The 19,894-nt window shown below is 41.6% G+C and overlaps 1 protein-coding gene across 3 annotated transcripts in view; it reads left to right on the forward strand.

Annotated features, from left to right (window-relative positions):
* PDE7B (phosphodiesterase 7B) overlaps window positions 1-19,894 on the forward strand; it is a 500,526-nt gene that overhangs the window by 467,120 nt on the left and 13,512 nt on the right. For all 3 annotated transcript variants that reach the window (XM_073671310.1, XM_073671309.1, XM_073671308.1), the window contains 4 exons: window positions 12,485-12,636; window positions 14,040-14,103; window positions 16,563-16,658; window positions 18,967-19,067. In XM_073671310.1, the coding sequence (XP_073527411.1) occupies window positions 12,485-12,636; window positions 14,040-14,103; window positions 16,563-16,658; window positions 18,967-19,067 (413 nt within the window). The remainder of the gene's footprint in view (window positions 1-12,484; window positions 12,637-14,039; window positions 14,104-16,562; window positions 16,659-18,966; window positions 19,068-19,894) is intronic.

The following is a 19,894-nucleotide window of genomic DNA, read 5'->3' on the forward strand; positions in this document are numbered from 1 at the left end:
AGCAAACTAACAGAGTTAGATACAGAGCACAGGCTAGCTAGAAAGTAGATATACAATGAAGTCCAGCAAAGCCAGAAGGGCGGAGCAGGATTAAATAGGCCAACAAGGTCATGTGACCAGCAAAGGAAAAAAAACCTAACAGCAAGGTTCTAACAGTACCCCCCCATCTAAGAGGATCCTCCGGATCCCCTAGGACCAGGCTTATCAGGAAATCTCCTGTGAAACGCTCTGATAAGTCTGGACGCGGAAACATCATCTGACCTCACCCAAGAGTTATCCTCGGGTCCGAAACCTTTCCAGGCCACAAGATACTGCAAACTACCTCTATACCGTCTAGAGTCAAGGATGCGAGAAATTTCATATTCCCCGTCCTCCACCACCGGAGGAACAGAGGCAGAGGCGTCACCATCCGACACAACAGCTTTTTTTAACAGAGAGACATGAAAGACCGGATTAATTCTCCAGGAGGTAGGAACCTCCAACCTAACAGCAGATTGGTTGACAACCTGAAGCACCTTAAAGGGCCCTACAAACTTGGGACCCAATTTCTTAGAAGGAATCCTCAACCGCAGATTCCTAGAGGACAACCAAACCATGTCACCAACAGCGAACAAAACCTCCTGTCGTTTCCTATCAAAGTAGTCTTTAGATTTTCTGTTGGCCTCCTGAAGATTACCACGCACATCCGTCCAAACTCTTTCCAAATCACCGGAAAAATTCTCCTCCTCAGGCACGGCAGATCCCAACTTGGAGAACGACCCAAACGACGGATGTCTCCCAGAACAATAAAAAAAAGGCGAACAACCAGCAGAAGAAGATGTATGATTGTTCAGAGCAAATTCGGCAAGTGGCAGAAACTCAGACCACCCCTCTTGATTGTCTGCCACAAAACAACGCAAGAACTGCTCAACATCCTGGTTTTTCCTTTCTGTCTGGCCATTAGATTCAGGATGATATCCGGACGAAAACGACAAATGAATTCCCAACCTGTCACAAAAGGCACGCCAAAAACGAGCCACGAACTGAGGACCCCTATCAGAAACAATGTCAGTAGGAACGCCATGAAGTCTGACAATTTCCTTGACAAAGGCCTTAGCGAGAGTTTTAGCGCAGGGCAGTTTGACGAAGGGAACCAAGTGACACATCTTGCTAAAACGGTCCACGACCACCCAGATGACAGTAAAACCCTCAGAGGGGGGAAGGTCAGTTATAAAGTCCATAGCCAAATGTGTCCAAGGAGCACTGGGGACCTCCAAAGGACAAAGCAACCCCGCAGCAGGAGTATGTGAGGACTTAGATCTAGCACATATAGTACATTGGCGCACCCACTTAATGACTTCCTTCTGCCATCCAGGCCACCAAAAACTGCGACCCACCAGTCTCGTGGTCTCAGAGATTCCGGGATGACCTGCCAACCGAGATTCGTGACACTCAACAAACAAATCTCTCCTAAAGGTCCCAGGCACAAACAACCTCCCATGAGGAGTGTTAGATGGGGCATTCTCCTGAGCTTTAAGAATCTCATCTTCCAAAACGGAGTCTAAAGCAGCTATCACAACACCTTCTTGTAAAATGTTTTCCTCTTTCTCAGCACCGACTATGGGAGAAAAACTGCGAGACAAGGCATCCGCCTTAACATTCTTAGTACCAGGGATGTAGGTAACGGAGAAATTAAACCGCGAGAAAAACAGTGCCCACCTAGCCTGACGGGCATTCAGGCGCTTGGCAGCATCAAGATATATCAGATTTTTATGATCCGTAAGAACCTGAACGGGAAATTCCGCACCTTCCAAGAAGTGGCGCCAGTGTTCAAATGCGAGTTTAATAGCCAATAATTCCCGATTACCAATATCGTAATTCAATTCAGTCTCCGAAAAATTTTTTGAAAAAAAGGCACAGGGATGTAATCCATCCCCGTTATCCTGAGACAATACTGCGCCAACCCCCACAGAGGAAGCATCAACCTCAACCAAAAACGGCCTAGTAACATCAGGCTGCATAAGGATGGGAGCAGAGGTGAACCTCTCCTTGAGATACACAAAAGCTTCAATGGCCTCAGAAGACCACTGAACCGCATCAGCACCTTTCCTGGTGAGATCAGTCAGAGGTTTGACAATACTAGAAAATTTTTTTATGAATTTTCTATAGTAATTGGCGAAACCCAAAAACCTCTGTATCGATTTCAAACCAATAGGCCTAGGCCATTCCTGCACAGCCTGAACCTTAACCGGATCCATCTCAAAACCTTTGCTGGAGATAATGTAGCCCAAAAAACTAATTCTCTGTACAGCGAACTCACATTTCTCCAGCTTAGCAAAAAGCGAATTGTCCATTAATAACTGTAATACCTCACGCACGCTCCGCCAATGAGACTCCAGATCTGGCGAATAAATCAAAATGTCATCCAAATACACAACCACATTTTTACCAATCAAAGGTCTAAGGATGTCATTAATCAGATTCTGAAAAAATGCAGGAGCATTAGTAAGACCAAAAGGCATAACCAGATTCTCAAAATGACCCACAGGAGTGTTAAAAGCAGTCTTCCATTCATCACCCTCCTTCATGCGCAACAGATTGTATGCCCCCTTAAGGTCAATTTTAGAGAACCACTTGGCCCCCAATAACTGGTTAAACAGATCAGGAATCAATGGCAGTGGGTAAGGATTGCGTACCGTAATTTTGTTAATCTCACGAAAATCCAGACAAGGACGTAAACCGCCGTCCTTTTTTTTACAAAAAAAAATCCAACCGCCACAGGAGACTTAGAGGGCCTAATGTGACCGGCGGCCAAACTTGTCTGTATGTATTCCTCCAAAGCCTTCCTCTCAGGAATAGTAAGGTTAAATAAACGACTTTTAGGAAGAGTCGCTCCAGGGACAAATTCAATAGAACAATCATAGTCTCTATGGGGAGGCAAAACCTGCGATTCCTTCTCAGAAAAAACTCTCCAAAAATCCTGAATAGGAACAGGCAATTCTCCCCTATCCAAAGCTGCAATACGCCCGTTACAACACTTGTCATAACATTTATGGCTCCAGGATTTAATTTCACTGGTAGACCAATCCAGTACAGGATTGTGAAATTTTAACCAGGGCAAACCCAATATTACTGGAGAAGGCAAGTTATTCAACACTACCAAATCCAATTTCTCATGGTGAACACCATTAATAGTGGGAGGAAATTCACTGACCTTGAGAGTAATATTCTTCAAAGGGGAGCCATCCACAGAAACCACAGCAATGGGGGATGATAAAGGTTCAGGTTTTAAATTGAGTTTTTCCACGAATCCCCCATCAATTACATTCAGTGTAGACCCACAATCAACAAACACCCGAAATTCCATTAATTTTTCCTGAGCAATCGTGGAAGCAGCTAAAAATATACCCTTGGAATTTAAACAGGCAATACGGGCGTGACTGACCATTTTTTTTTCTTTCTTCATACGAAGCTCACAGCCTTTAATCAAATGACCAGATTTTCCGCAATAGAAACACAAGCCTTCCGAAAAACGACGGTCTTTTTCTTGAGAGCGAGGTGCCACCGATCCAATCTCCATCGGTTCACCACTGTTAGTACACACATTATCATAACCAGAAACTGACATAGCAGAGGATTTGCTCTCATTAACCCTAGCACGCAGTCTTCTATCCACCCGTATAGCTAATTGCATAGCCTGTTGCAAATCCTCAGGTGTAGGATAAGCAATTAGCAGGTCTTTAACCCTTTCACTGAGCCCAGCAAGAAATAGACTTTTCAGAGCAGAATCGTTCCACCCTGTTTGAGTGGACCAACGACGAAAATGAGTACAATATTTTTCTACATTACCTGATCCTTGTTTTAAACGTCTCAACTCAGTCTCAGCTGATGCCACACGGTCAGGATCATCATATAATAGTCCTAAAGCAGAAAAAAAACTATCCACTGATCTGAAGCATGTATCACTAGGTTGCAAAGAAAAGGCCCACTCCTGAGGCTCTTTGCGCAAAAGTGACATTATGAACCCTACGCGCTGGGATTCATCCCCAGAGGACTTGGGTCTCAAACGAAAATACAATAAGCAAGCATTTTTAAATGAAAAAAATTCTCGATGTTCACCAAAAAATAAATCCGGCAAACATACCTTAGGCTCCAAGAAATATGCTCCAGGACAGTTACTCACGTGCTGACGGAGCTCGGCCACTTCCAGAGAGAGTCCCTGCAGGTGTTTAGCCAAATCCTGAACCGACACCATGATGGAACAAAAAAAATCTTTCCTTAGAGAATTTGCAGGCTGGACTTACTGTTATGTTCTGCTACCAAAGCTAAGGAAAGAGAGGAGATCTGTCCCTACTATAGGACTCAGCTGAATCCCTACGATGTAACAGGGAACCTGATCCTGCGATCAGACCTGCTAAAGTCCTAATCTAGTCTGTACGGAGACCTATAGATGTGGGGAGGGAATCCCTACAAGTACTAAGGACTGGGAGGAATATGGGACACCTCCTAACAGAAATAGTAGCAGAAAGACGAACAAACAAAATAGATAGAACATAGAGGTCCGTAGACCAAGCAAACTAACAGAGTTAGATACAGAGCACAGGCTAGCTAGAAAGTAGATATACAATGAAGTCCAGCAAAGCCAGAAGGGCGGAGCAGGATTAAATAGGCCAACAAGGTCATGTGACCAGCAAAGGAAAAAAAACCTAACAGCAAGGTTCTAACAGTAAGGCTGTGTGCCCACGATGCGTTTTTGGTGCGTATTTTTGTGCGTATTTGCAGCGCGTAAATGCTCCAGAAACGCATTGCATACCTTATCCCATGACTTCCTATGACATTCTGTAAGTTCTGTGCACATGGTCCGTATTTTTTCTGCGCAGATTTGACTCGCAGAAAAAATATGGACTTGACCAATTCTTGTGCGTTTCATGCAAATACGCGTCAAAAACGCATGTAAAAACCGCATGCGTTTTTCTGCCAAGGAGATGCAGAAATGCTCAGGAAAATTTCTTCTTCATTTCTGCATCGTGGGCACTAGAGCTGCACTTTGCAGCTCCATTCAATGTGTTTACATCCAACACAGCAAATAGCAGCTTATTGGTGGGGGTCAAAGGTGTTGGACACATGCTGATCTGATATTGATGACTTATGTCATAGATTTAATCAGTATATTGGGCAATGCATTTAAAGCCTAGTTAGATGGGCCAACTACAGCCTTTTAATGGCTACACACAAGTCATTTAACCACCTGTTTAAACTGGCCAAACACACTTCTGTGCGCAGAACGATTGCTAATATGATCATTCTGTGATATCATGTTATCAGCAGCATATCACCTGTTTACATGGGGTAATGTAATGTGCTGTCGATCATATTTAGGCTGTGTGCCCACGATGCGTTTTTAATGCGTTTCTGCAGCATTTTTGCAGCTGTGGAAATGCATTAAAAACGCATGGCAGAAGGGCAGCAATGTCCCCCAATGATAATCTGCATGTGCTGTGCACATGCTGCAGAAATTTCCGCTGCGGATTATCATTATGGAAAAAAACGCAGCACTACCAATTATTTTGCGGAAGTGCTGCGTCTTCGCCGCCATTGACTTGCATTAGACCGCATGGATTACGCATCACTGTATATGTAGATGCGTAATCCACGCGTTCTAATGTGCAGATGGTACCCGGGTGTAGATGAGAGGAGAGTCTCATCCACACCCAGGTACCATTAAAAAATCTGTAAAAAAAGAATAAAATAAAAAATAAATGTATATTTACCTTCCGGCGGCCCGCGCTGCGCTCCTCCTTTCTTCCCGGTGGATTGAAGGACCTGCGCTGACGTTAGAGTCATGTGACGGGTCACGCGACGCTGACGTCGGCAGGTCTTTCAATCCACCGCCAGCGGCAAGGGAGAACGGAGTGAGCAGGACACCGGGGGCCATCGGAGGGTAAGTATACATTTATTTTTTTATTTTTTGACATTCTCTTGGGTCACACTATATAAATCCATGCCGTTTGCATGGATTTATATAGTGTGACCAAGTTGTCAAGCACTTTCCAAGTGATGCTAATCGCTTGGAAAGCGGTTGTCAATCTGCATGCGGAAATGTCAGCTCCATTTCCGCATGTCCCTGGCAGGAAAACGCATGTACAATCCCATGTATAATCCGCATGTACAATCCGCATGCGTTTTTTTCTGCCAGGGAGATGCAGAAACGCTCAGGAAAAATCGTAAGCATTTCTGCATCGTGGGCACATAGCCTTATTTTTAAGCAACCATAAAAATTATCTCTACAAACATATGTTTGCTAGCCTGTTTAGATAGGCCGATAGTTGGGAAATGAGATTGCCTCACATCTCTCCTTCCTGATTATCTGCCTGTCTAAATGGGCTTTTGTTCTGCTTCAGAGCTCTTTCTCTGCTGCTATCCGTGGTCTTTGTTAACATGGCTGCAGCTATGATGTTACAACTGTAGCAAGTGACTGCTGCAGCCAATCACTGGCATCAGCGGTCTATTGTCTTCTATATTGACTTGAATGCTGTAAGCAGCAAAACTCCTAAGAATAACCAATTTAAGAGGTGTGTGACTACATAAACAATCACACTATAGAAAATACAAACTCCAAAAGGGAAACTAGATGGAAGTTTTATCTGAATCTGACTGTCTAATACATCTGCATTCCAACATTTCAAGTGGAAATATTGGTAAAAATGTACAATATTGCTTGCATACTATAAATTGACTGACAATGGAGAATGACCTCTATTTTCAGTCTTCATCAGAATTAATGTTTCATGCTGTTTTCTTGTGTAGTTTATACAGGAAAAATTATTTCTTTAGTAAATTATTCAGAAGTAAATATATAATACTGGCAATCAGATATAAAGCATTAGGAAGATGGCACATTTTTAGGTAAGAAAAAAAAACAAACAAATAGTAAATTATCTATGAGAAAAGAATTTTGGTGAGTCCCAAAAATAATTAAAATCCTCAATTTATTTCAAAATAATTTAAAAGATCATACAGGTTGGGAATACATCTCCGCGTTTCTGGCGAAAAGCCCTTATAAATGATCTAATTCAATATTGAAGGAGCTTAAACGCCAGTGGCAATAAATAACTTTTTTTTTTTTTACGTCTTTTAACACTTAGACCACAGTTGACACATAACATAGTTATGCATATATGTATAACAAAATCTAGGATTACATGGCCAGCTCATCTGCTCATATAAATTTTTATAGATGTCAACAGTGTAAGGCTAAGGTTGCTAAGCATTAGCTATGTTAAATGAAACAGATGGCAAATGCTAGCTTTAAGCCGTATCAAATGTAAATACAGCATATGTGTGTATATATATGTATATATATATACATGCATATAAATGCATATGTACCTATACAGTGTATGTGAAAACTACAGATGGGCCCTGTGAACTGCATCCTATCTGGCGGCATCCTCGGTGCGTCTTCTGATTAGTGGGCCCAGCGTAACATTGTTATCATTAAAGGTTACCTCTCTGTAGAACCAAGGAAAGCTACACTATTTTGTATATGAAAATACTGTATTGGGTAAGGTGTCGATTTGAAATCCTTTATCTCCAGCAGTATAAATTTATTAAGGGACAAAAGTGATCTTAAAGCGCTCGGATTTTGGATTTGGAGACAGAACAGTGACTTCTATCTCTTATTTATTAGATAAGATTTACTAAGCTAAAGGTGACAGAATACAGACTAAAGAGGATGTCAACTATATTTTAACTAATGTGTTGAGGGACACACTAATATTTAATGGGTAACCATCATTTAAATTTTTTTTTCATAAATTAATAATATATGTGAAAATAAGAAACTTTGTAATATATCTTATCAGAGAAATCTGCTTTTTTCTCCTCTGTACTGATCTTTCAGTCTCAATATTCTCAATTCACAGGTAAAGATATTCAGTGAAAACAGACTTTCCCATTATTAGGGTATGAGATGACAGTTGGTGCTCATAAAGTTCTCTGGAGAGAGGATGAGGAGGAGAAGGATGGAGGGCTTAGAGGCAGATGCAGACATTCTACTGCAATTTCTCCTGAAATGAAAGTTACACTATAAGTATTACAGTTCCCTCCTGTACTTGTTAATGCAACTTGCAGACTGCAAAGTACTCTTGTTTTCAAAATGGCTTCTGATGGAGGAGCATGTGAGCACATCCCTTCCAAATGAAAAACATTGTGCATGAAAGGCTGTTCCTCAGTCGGAGGAGGTCTGGCCAAATACCCTCCAGTAACTACCATTTTCAGACAAGGAGTTCTGGGCTTTTTTTAACATTTCTCCAACTAAAATGTTAAGTTTCATCATCTGATGAAATACAGATTTTAACCTGGTATATCAGTGACTACCTGTAAATGATAATAGTAAAAATGTATTGAATAACGATTTACCAGTTTGACTGATAACTTGCACATAGTGAACTCTAATTAGCTGGTGAATAATTCTGCATCGGTTAGTGTATGTGATAAATGCCGCCTTCACCTCCAAAAGTATTTCTCAAGTACAGAAAGTTGCTAGTGCCTGACTTTATTTTTTCCACTTACACTTCTGCAACATTCTACGCTATGGACTCCAATGTAACACCCTTACACCCTAATCTACCCTCAATTCTGCTACCTGTTAATTCACCTCTTCCTGTGTTACTCTTTAGCCGCTTACCTCTGCCAATTCCTTAATTGACTAACCATTGCCCACTGTCCATAACCCATAATCTATGGTCTACACAAGACCTCCTTCTTTTCTCTTGTCAGCTACTCTTACAACAGTCTCCAAGATTTCTCCTATACGTCGCCAATATGCCAACATTCTCTACCTCAACACATCAGACTCTCCATCACTATTAAAAACAGAAACCTTTGAAAGCAACCTGAAAACCCCTCTTCAGAAAAGTCAACAGTTTACAAAAACCCAGCTACAACCTCCACCTACTGTTGGAAGTCCTCTCTGGCTGGGTTTTGTCTCTGTGTATCTGTCTGTCCATGTATATAATACTTGTGTTTTTGTCTTATGTTATTGTCACGGGTGTGTCAGAGGTGACAGACAGTCACCCTGCAGTGGGTTGCAGGAGATCTCTACATTTGGCATTGCAGACAGCTTCTTAGATAAGAGGCTGTCTTTACAACTGATCTGCTACCTCTCTTTCTAATTAGCTCTCTGGCCTGGGTGTATATATACCTGGTGTGTCTGAGAGGGAGTCGCTGGCTATATTCATTTGTACTTGTGTAGCTTAGCAGGAGCAGTACTTCGTCCTCTCTGGAGCTTGAGGCCGTGTGTTTATTTGGAGTTCATCTAAAGCTAAGCCATTTCCCCCTGTTTTGTCTACCCTTGTTGTCTATAGAGTTTAGTGGAGGTTGACTAGTGCTCATCTCCTCCCATCCCTAGCCGTAGCCATACGCTAGGGAGAGAAGGGCGAGGAACGCGTGCGGTGATTGCTGAAGAGGCAATATAGGGACGGTAGTTAAAACAGGGTGACTCCAGATTAGACTAGGAGGTCTCCACTTCCCCCTTTCCCTAGTGTCTGGGCTCCCTTTCCCTTTTCCCTCTGTGTTGCACTAAGTCTTTCCCACACCTGGCGTGACAGTTATGTATTGTAAACCCTTTTTTCGCATGTATAATCTATTGTAATTAAAGAATTATTACCAGAAAACAAGTTTTTTTTTAAAAATAACCGTTTTTTCTGGGGGTCCAACAGCTAGGCACTCCAAGCGATCACAAGAACCCAAGGCTTTAGAACCCGAGAATGGGGTTTAATGGAGAGGAGGTGCGTATGCTTGGTCTTTGCTCCATTTATTGTCCATGGAACTGCCAAGTGCAGTGCTTAGCTATTCCAAGGGTATGTGCACACGGTAATGAGCCACTGCGGGTTTGAAGCTGCGTGTTATGCAGCGTCAAACCCGCAGTGGCCAGATGCTACAGCATAGTGGATGGGATTTCTAGAAATCCCATGTCCACTATGCGTCTGCGGCTCACCCACGGAAACTGACATGCGGCGCATCTTTCCAGACCGCAGCATGTCCATTTCGCATGCGGGCTTTCCCCGTAGACCTAACCTCTATGAGGAAAGTCCGCAGGTGAAAAAAAAATGGTGCCGCTCATTTGCATAAAATAAGCAGAAGCCGCAGGCGGCTATTGCGCTGTGTCGGGGCCACAGGCAGCTCCGGACAGTGTGCACATACCCTAATAGACAATGAATGGAGCAAATCCGCACATGCTATGGTGGGGCTACAGAACCCCATTCTTGGGATTCTAAAGCTCCGATCTTGGCCTGACCCCCAGCAATCACCAAGTTATAACCATCTTATGGATAGGGGATAATTTTTTTTTTTTTTTTTGGAGGGGGGGGGGGGATAACCCTTCATTAATGCGTGAAAAAAAATAATATTAATAACATACAGTATATATACATGTATCTGCTTATGCGGCTGGATTTCCTTTTCCAGGTCAAAACCTACCTTGTATTTTCATAACTAGTTAGTTTAGCTTAGAACCAAATTACTTGACTATTGAGAAAGATTGTCCAGAACTAGGAAGACATCTTTACTGGAAAGACTTATTTTGAAGCTGAATTTCTTTTGTGGCAGTCAGCAAAGCTATGTCTGAAAGCCTAATTGAATGTGAGCGTGGTGTCCAACATTTCTGTTGCAAAATAATCTGCTGTTATGTAATCATAATGTGCTCTGGCCCCTCATAAATTAAAGTGATGTTTTTATAATCTGCTTTTATGGTTAAAATGCCATACCAAATCAGCCTTGATGCAAATGAAAGCCGTATCGTATTACCATTGTACAGAGCATTAGTCAGACCCCATGTAGGGTGTATAGTACAGTTCTGGGTATAGGTAAAAGCAATATTATGCCATTTAAATGAGAATAGAAGTCTACATGTCTTCTCGATAAAATAAGCAGTGATTTCATAGGAAAGATTGTCTTCCCACCTGTATTTCTAATTCAAAGTGTCAGTGCAAAGGTGTAATTTCAACAAGGTCTGATTTCATTTCCATCTAGAATAATAAAAAAATAGATATCAACTCAATGGGTTTCTGCAGGACTTTTTTTTTACTATGAGCCTAAAAACTAACTGGCAGGTGGTTGCTACTTACCTACCTGTTGTGCCAGATGCTGATCTCTTCCAACACAGAGCATTTACAGTCCACTCCTGCCAGCGATTCAGTGGCTTCCATTGACGTCACGTCGACAGAGCAGTGGCTTCTCTTCCGATCTGCTCTGTTCTGCTCTGCCACAGCAGGGAGCCAGCTGTCAATCATAATGAAGTCGGCAGCCATGCCCAATTGGCAGAGTAGGCCGGAAGAGGAAGAACTTCTCTGTTCATGTTGAGCAGCTGAATCGTCGGCAGGAGCAGTCAAGGACCATTCTGTGCTGGCGCCGGGTAGAATAGGCAGGTAGTTAGCAACTGTCTGCCTGTTAGTTTTTAGGCCCATAGTAAAAAAAATAGCCCTGGATAAACCCCTTAAATGTGTTGTCCTGTGAAAACAAGCTATCACCTATCGAAGGGAGTCTGACGGCTGGGACTCACACCGATCAGCAGAGCAGGACATTTTTAGTCCTGTTAGAATGAACCCGCACTGTTCATGTTCAACCATCACTCCTTTCATTCCTTATGAGGCTGCCAAGCGATGCAATCAACTTTTTCAGGCAGCCCCATAGAGAATGAATGGAGCTGTGGTTGGACATCCAGAGTTAAAAATACCTGGAATAAAAGTACCTCATCGGGGGAAAAAATTCTGATCACTGGTGTGGGTTCCAGCGGTCAGGCTCCCACCAATCAGCAAGTTATCACCTATCTTGCAGATAAGTGATTACTTGCTTTCATTGGACAACATCTTTAAAGGGTGACTGTGCTTTCAAATATCTATTGAGAATAAGCTGTCCTATGTGTGTGTACATGAGGAATAGCACCATTTCACATCAGTGAAGACAGATTTTCACATTACTGAGATAGGAGATAGCAGTTGGTGTTCATAAAATTCTATGAAGAAAAGAGAGTAAGAGCTAGATAAAGAAACATACATTCTACTGCAAGTTCTCCTAAATGTGGTTAAAAAAAAAGCACTAAAGTCTATCTTTTTAAGTGATCTTGCAGCAGAATGTCTGTGTCTGCCTCTAGGTCCTCCTACTTCTCCTCCATAGAATCTTATAAGAAACATCTGCCATCTCCTATCTAAGTAATGGAAAAGTCTGTCTTCACTAAATACAGATTTAACAGATGTTACCTCTGAATTGAGAGTGACACATCAGTCAGGAGGATAAACAGATTTCTCTGATAAGGTAGATTACAAAGTATTTTTGTTTTTTTTTTGCAACCCTGTTTTTCTTTCACTGTTGCCTTTGAAGTATCCTGCAGGTTGTAGCAGGACTATCAATAGAGGTGTTAATGTGTGGGGTAAAATAAATCAGGGATAAAGTCATCTTACTTCGAACACTTCTGTTTATTATGATGCGTTTTGTGTTGTTCCAGATACATCTCACTCAGGAGAAATTGGCTCAAAGAAAAAAGTAAAGAGACTCTTGAGCTTTCAGAGATATTTTCATGCATCAAGGCTTCTACGTGGAATTGTGCCACAAGCCTCACTGCACTTATTGGATGAAGACTATCTTGGCCAGGCACGGGTAAGAATAAATTCTGTATCAGATCCGTGTACTCACAGTTCTTACAATCAAATCCCTGAAAAAAATGGAGGGTGTCACTAGTATTTTACAGTCTATATAAAATATTGATAATGCAAATTACCTCTTCAGAGAGGTTGAGGACTTGAACTCTAGTGCCACCTATTGGAAGTAGCAATCTTAAAAGTCAGTATCGACACTTTAACGAGCCTTGCCAATTACACTGGCATCTTGGGTATGTCACGCCACAAGGAGCGATGTTACCCCTTAGACCCCAGTCAGAGGCCTCTAATGAAGCCAAATTAGATCTCATGCTTTGCACTGAGGAGGGGCAACACTCCAAATCACTTGTCTGCAAATAGAGATATTAGTTTGGCTTTTATCCTAGGTCATGTGGCACGGCTTGTTATAAAGTCGATATTGACTTTTAGAATTGCTACTTCCAATAGGTGGCACTAGAGTTCAAGTCTTCTTCCTTTCTGAAGATGCAATTTGCATATTTAATTTTCCAGATGAGCATTGCATTGCCTATAAGTCTCCTTACACTGGCCTGTCAGGCATGTCACTTTCCACAAGGAGAAATGTTACTCCTTAGACCCTTATAAAAAGTTGAGTAACTTTGGAAATCATTTGCTTTAATCATCTTCGACCACTTTTTATGTCTGTTTTAGTAAATACTTGTATCTGGATAATCTGTACTGTGCTGTTCTTATGTTATGTCTCCAAGAAATTTATAAAAAAAAATTGACAAGTGGATGTTTCTGTTCATTTGTCAAAGTGGTTTGTCCATACTCAGTCTAGTACTGTCAGCACTGATTGGACAATGTGAAGGTGTATATAGACACATGTCCAACTGATAACATCCAGTTGTCAGTTTTTAGTAAATAGAGAATGGTTAAACACAGACTAAAGGGTAAAGACAATCCAAAACTAATGTATTACAGGAATATATTTTCCTTTACTGACATGACCACACGTTCACTAGCAGCAGAAGGCAAGGTAACTGCTGTTTGGTTCTTAAGAAACCAGCAGAGTGTAGAAGTTTTGAAAGCAGCTATGTACTGTACATAGGAGGAAGAAAAATCATGAAAATGTAAATGCCCACATTAAAAGAGGCATGAAGGCTCTCATCTGTGAGCGGTGATGGCAGTAGTACTTCAGGTCACCAATTAGTGGCTGCAACTTTTAATAGGACCTGTCACCAGATCAGAAGGGGCCAGTTTCAGAAGGGGCCCCTATGTTGGGCCGGTCACTGACTCGCACACTTATGAATTGAATTCTGATGGAATAACATATTTTACAATTCACAGATTGTACGGGCAGTATTGACAGGAGTAATGTACTTTTACATGTACAGCATATTAACTCAACAATTAAGCTAACTAGATTTTTTGTTTCATTTCCAGCATATGTTATCTAAAGTGGGGATGTGGAATTTTGACATTTTCCTTTTTGACCGCCTGACAAACGGTAAGCAGAATTTGAGGTAGAGTTTTCTGCACATGTTTTCACCTACTTTTACTTCCCATGGACGGCAGTCTGCAGAGCTGAATGTCTGCCACTAATTTGACATGTGCTATGTGTTTTACATCGTTTGTCGTCGTAATCATGAAACATTTGTGTACTATTGGCATCAGACCAGTTTTCATTGTTCATATTGCTAGTATGAATAACCACAGATCACTTTTCTCATCTCTGTCCCAGCTTTGCGCCTATTTAGCACCATGATGTTAAAAATGGTGTAAGAGCTTGTCCAACCACAGGTGGCCATCGGAAGATTAACTCTGCTCTCAGCATCAACAATGATGATTACAGTCCTGAGAAAATGGCATCAAACATTAGATAATGAAAAATATAATCAGCTTGATTTTTTCAGCAGATGGTGATTGTTTAGGACAGCCACTTATACTGAATTATCTACCATATGCTTCCCATGAACCCTCATCATTTACAGACCACTTATTTACTTACATTATTGCTAGAGTATTACAATTGCATCGCTCACAAATGCTGGTTACAGCGGAGATCTGGCCTGAAGTCATGTACAAAAGATTCAGAGGGAGTTTAGCAGCAGGGGATCGTTTGGGCAATTTCCACAACAGTGATTCAATAATCAAAGACTTAGACACATTCATTTCCATTGGTGCCCTAGACACCACTGCGCTGGACATATTGGGTATATATTTTATATTGGAGCTTAGCTAGGAGTAGTTCATTTTTGTGCAGTATTATGGCTTATTTTTAAAGTCATATAATGTACATGGTGACGGACATGGGACTATAGAGCAAATTGAGTCAATGAGTCAAATAAGATCATCAGATGGATCAAAAGGTATATTGATCTACCCGATAAAAGCATAGTTCTACCATGCATAAAATAGTTTGCAAAGTTTTAGACACAAGTGTATGAGAAAAACAGCAAAACTGTGGTAGGCAACCAAAATATAAGGAATGAGTCTACAGCAGTACCCAGAGAGATTTTGAAAACAATGGTAGTTTATTTTTGGAGGACAGTTTTACGTGGCCTAATGATCAGTAGAAATGTACCCACTCCAACTCTGCCAATGGCCTGATGTTACTATAATTCTACCAGGACATGGGCCTTTATGCGAGGAAAGTTGGACAGGGTCATAGAAGGGTATTAACCCTGTAACCTTTGCAGTATCTGCTCCTTTGTGCAAGGAGGAACGCGATGAGCACTGCTAAAGCCCTATAAAAGGCCCAAGTGGGCAATTATTGTGTCTGCATCTGACCAAACAGATTCCACAAGGGTGGCAAGAGGGCCCGACATCCAAAAGTGGGACCTGTGCTCACCGCCCTGCTCCATTCAGCTCAATTAGCATTTGTTAGAGAACAGCACAATTGGCAGGTCTGCTATTGCTGCCTTGTTCACATTTAAGAGCAGGTTCACACCAAGTACATGTCTGGAGATGCCATGGTAAACATTATGCTGTCTGCAAGTTCATCCAGCATGACTGGTTTGGCAGTGGGTCAGTAATGGTCTGCAGAGACATATCTGCTGTGGGGTACCAGGATGAAGCCCTAAGAGCCATTGTCAGACTTTACACTGGTGCAATGACTCTTGGATTCCTTCAGGTGCACAATAATGCCTTGCGCTTACATGGCAATTTTTGGATGACAAAGGCCTCGTTCCACAGATCTTTCTCCACTTGATGTAACCTCGGCATTCGCCACCTAAAGTAGTCATAATGAAGGGAACCTGTCAGGCGATGCATGCTGCCCTAACTGCGGGCTGCATGAATCACCGCCTAGCTCCACGATTGCAGCCAGGTTTATTATTCTCTGAAATGCACAGAGAAAGTATACTTTGAAGGTCCCCTGGCCATCTCTTCCTGCTGCAGGTGATTGACAGGTCTCTCCCTCACTTGTAAATAGGGAGAGACGTGTCAATCACCTGTAGCAGCACTGTGAAGAACCGGCCAGAGGAGGAACCGGACTAGTGTCTCTATATTTTATAAAAGCAAAAAACTTGTGAAGTTCACACAAAGTCTGTTTATACCAGAGAGGAACTGTATACATACTCCATTGTTTCCAGCTTCTATACTCAAAACTTGCAGCTTCTGCATGAGGGCTATTGATTTTTTACTGACCCACGGCTCTCCAAGGAACATAAAGAACTGGCAGTAACCTTATTACCTTTCTGGCAACTGAAGAATGAAAAGGCTTTTGTGGTTCACCACATTCCTGTATTTCCCTTATTCACAAGCTCACAGTCAGTGCTAAAGACAGCAGTTGAGTATTATAGTAAAATGTCAGCAATAAAAAGGTGAACAATCCTGCACCCCAGGATACCAAATGAGAAACCTCAGTTATAAATAGGAGCCCCTCTTATCCATCCTTATTAAAGGACCTGTGAAAGGGCCTTTTTCTATTACTTAGAACTAATGAAAGCATTTCTGCTTCACCAGGTAACAGCCTTGTAACACTGCTGTGTCATCTCTTCAATGTCCACGGACTTATCCATCATTTCCAGCTTGACATGGTGAAATTGCACAGGTTTCTAGGTATGTTCCTGGCTGAATGTAATATATAATGGATGCACAGTTTAAAGGGACCTGCCATGTCTGTGTTACTGAATCCTAGTATTCGGCATGAAATAACAGTTCTAGAATATATATTTTTTTATTAATTATGCCTTGTTTCATTCCTTTTTATTCCTCTGGGAACTGTATGAATAAATTGACAACTTGCTGCCATTACCTGTGCCTGGCCACGTCACCTAAATGTCAGACGGCCGTATAAATCAGATCGAGATCGGACCACAATGCACGGACTGGCCAGTGGCTTTCCCGACTCGATTGTGACAACGTCATATATTTCTATGTAGCTGTCACGCTCGGACGGGTGAGCCGCGTTGTGTCTGAGCATTGTGGTCCTATCTCGGTCTGATTGATACACCCGTCTGACTGCGCCCTCAAACACATATATGAAAAGTAGGAATCTCAGCAAAAATCATAATGGCCCGGGTAAAATTTCTATATCTTTTTTTATATTTAGAATTTTTAAGTACAGTCATGGCCAAAAGTTTTGAGAATGACACCAAAATTATATTTTCACATGATCTGTTGGCCTCTGGTTTTTATTAGTGTTTGTCTGATGTTTATATCACATACAGAAATATAATTGCAATCATATTATGAGTACCAATAGGTTATATTGACAGTTAGAATGAGTTAATGCAGCAAGTCAATATTTGCAGTGTTGCCCCTTCTTCTTCAAGACCTCTGTAATTCTCACTGGCATGCTCTCAATCAACTTTTGGACCAAATCCTGACTGATAGCAGTCCATTCTTGCATAATCAATGCTTGCATTTTGCCAGAATTTGTTGGTTTTTGTTTGTCCACCCGTCTCTTGATGATTGACCACAAGTTCTCAATGGGATTAAGATCTGGGGAGTTTCCAGGCCATGGACCCAAAATCTCTATGTTTTGTTCCATGAGCCATTTAGTTATCACCTTTGCTTTATGGCAAGGTGCTCCATCATGCTGGAAAAGGCATTGTTGGGCGCCAAACTGCTCTTGGACGGTTGGGAGAAGTTGCTCTTGGAGGACATTCTGGTACCATTCTTTATTCATGGCTGTGTTTTTAGGCAAGACTGTGAGTGAGCCGATTCCCTTGGCTGAGAAGCAACCCCACACATGAATGGTTTCAGGATGCTTTACAGTTGGCATGAGACAAGACTGGTGGTAGCGCTCACCTCTTCTTCTCCGAATAAGCTGTTTTCCAGATGTCCCAAACAATCGAAAAGGGGATTCATCAGAGAAAATGACTTTGCCCCAGTCCTCAGCAGTCCACTCCCTGTATCTTTTGCAGAATATCAGTCGGTCCCTGATGTTTTTTCTGGAGAGAAGTGGCTTCTTTGCTGCCCTCCTTGAAACCAGCCCTTTCTCAAAGAGTCTCCGCCTCACAGTGCGTGCAGAAGCACTCACACCAGCCTGCTGCCATTCCTGAGCAAGCTCGGCACTGCTGGTAGTCCGATCCCGCAGCTGAAACAGTTTTAAGATACGGTCCTGGCGCTTGCTAGTCTTTCTTGGGCGCCCTGGAGCCTTTTTGACAACAATGGAAGCTCTCTCCTTGAAGTTCTTGATGATGCGATAGATTGTTGACTGAGGTGCAATCTTTGTAGCTGCGATACTCTTCCCTGTTAGGCCATTTTTGTGCAGTGCAATGATGGCTGCACGTGTTTCTTTAGAGATAACCATGGTTAACTGAAGAGAAACAATGATACCAAGAACCAGCCTCCTTTTAAAGTGTCTAGTGATGTCATTCTTACTTAATCATGACTGATTGATCGCCAGCCCTGTCCTCATCAACACCCACACCTGTGTTAATGGATCAATCACTAAAACGATGTTAGCTGCTCCTTTTAAGGCAGGACTGCAATGATGTTGAAATGTGTTTTGGGGGTTAAAGTTCATTTTCTGGGCAAATATTGACTTTGCAAGTACAGTAATTGCTGTTAAGCTGATCACTCTTTGACATTCAGGAGTATATGCAAATTGCCATTACAAAAAATGAAACAGTAAACTTTGGAAAAATTACCATTTGTCTCATTCTCAATACTTTTGGCCATGACTGTAGCTTGATTTTTCTGGAACCCAATGCTCTGATACATATATTTGAATCACATTTTATAGTTACGAAAAATACCATTCTTTTTAAAGATTAGGAGGTTTGGGCTTCCTGTTTCTTACATGATGTCATCAAGATTCTGCTAATTAAACATTTAGCTATAATTAAGATTATTTCCTTTAGATTTAGTAATGAATGTATATGGCTCAATGATTAATATGTATGTCTATTTGTTTTAGTCATGGTTCAGGAAGACTACCATAATCAAAACCCATACCACAATGCTGTCCATGCTGCAGATGTCACACAAGCTATGCACTGCTATTTGAAAGACCCGAAGGTATGTGTGCGCTGTGCATTATTAACAATCCCTACTAATTATAATACCTACATATTATTCCACACTCAATTTATTTAATATAAATATAATATATCAATTCAGGTTTCTAATAATAATTCCCTGTAACTTCTTACTGTTGTTTGACCCTATAGTCACTCTAAAGACAGGTGTATTCAGATAATCTGCATTTTTTATCCATTTTGTCTTTTGCAAAGGGGTCTTCTGATGCTTAAAAGGAAACTGTCACTAGGTTTTTGCCACTTAATCTGAGAGCATCATATTCTAGGGGCAGATACCCTAATTCAAGCGATGTGTCACTTACTGGACTGCTTGTTGTGGTTTTGATAAAATCACAGTTTTATCTGTGTAGTCCTCTTTAATCATGAGCTCTGTATAACTCCGCCCCCAACACTGATTGCCAGCTTTTTGATTATGCACAGTGGTCTCTGAAAGATGCCAATCAGTGGTGTGGGAGGAGTTATACAGAGCTCAGTATCCAGAGAACTGCTAGATCTACAGCATAGAAAACTGTGATTTTATCAAAATTTACAACGAGAAGCCTAGTAAGTGACACATCACTGGAATCAGGGTCTCAGCTCCTTTATCATCTGTCGTAAGCGAATTAAGGACTTTTGTAGTTGGGTGCACAGGGAAGCTTAAATAAGCAAACATCGCCATCAAGCAGCCAAAGCTTGTAAGAAAAGGAGCAAAAAGAGGAACCATAAAATAGGTATGGGTTTCCGGGAAGGAATTAAAAGAGATGGACACAAGGTCATATGATAACTGTTCCGCATCTAGGAATTATAAAAGACCCAGGGGAGTAGAGA

This window comes from Phyllobates terribilis, unplaced genomic scaffold, assembly GCF_046119375.1.
Source record: "Phyllobates terribilis strain yellow unplaced genomic scaffold, ASM4611937v1 Scaffold_3__8_contigs__length_932513732, whole genome shotgun sequence".
NCBI lineage: Eukaryota > Metazoa > Chordata > Amphibia > Anura > Dendrobatidae > Phyllobates > Phyllobates terribilis.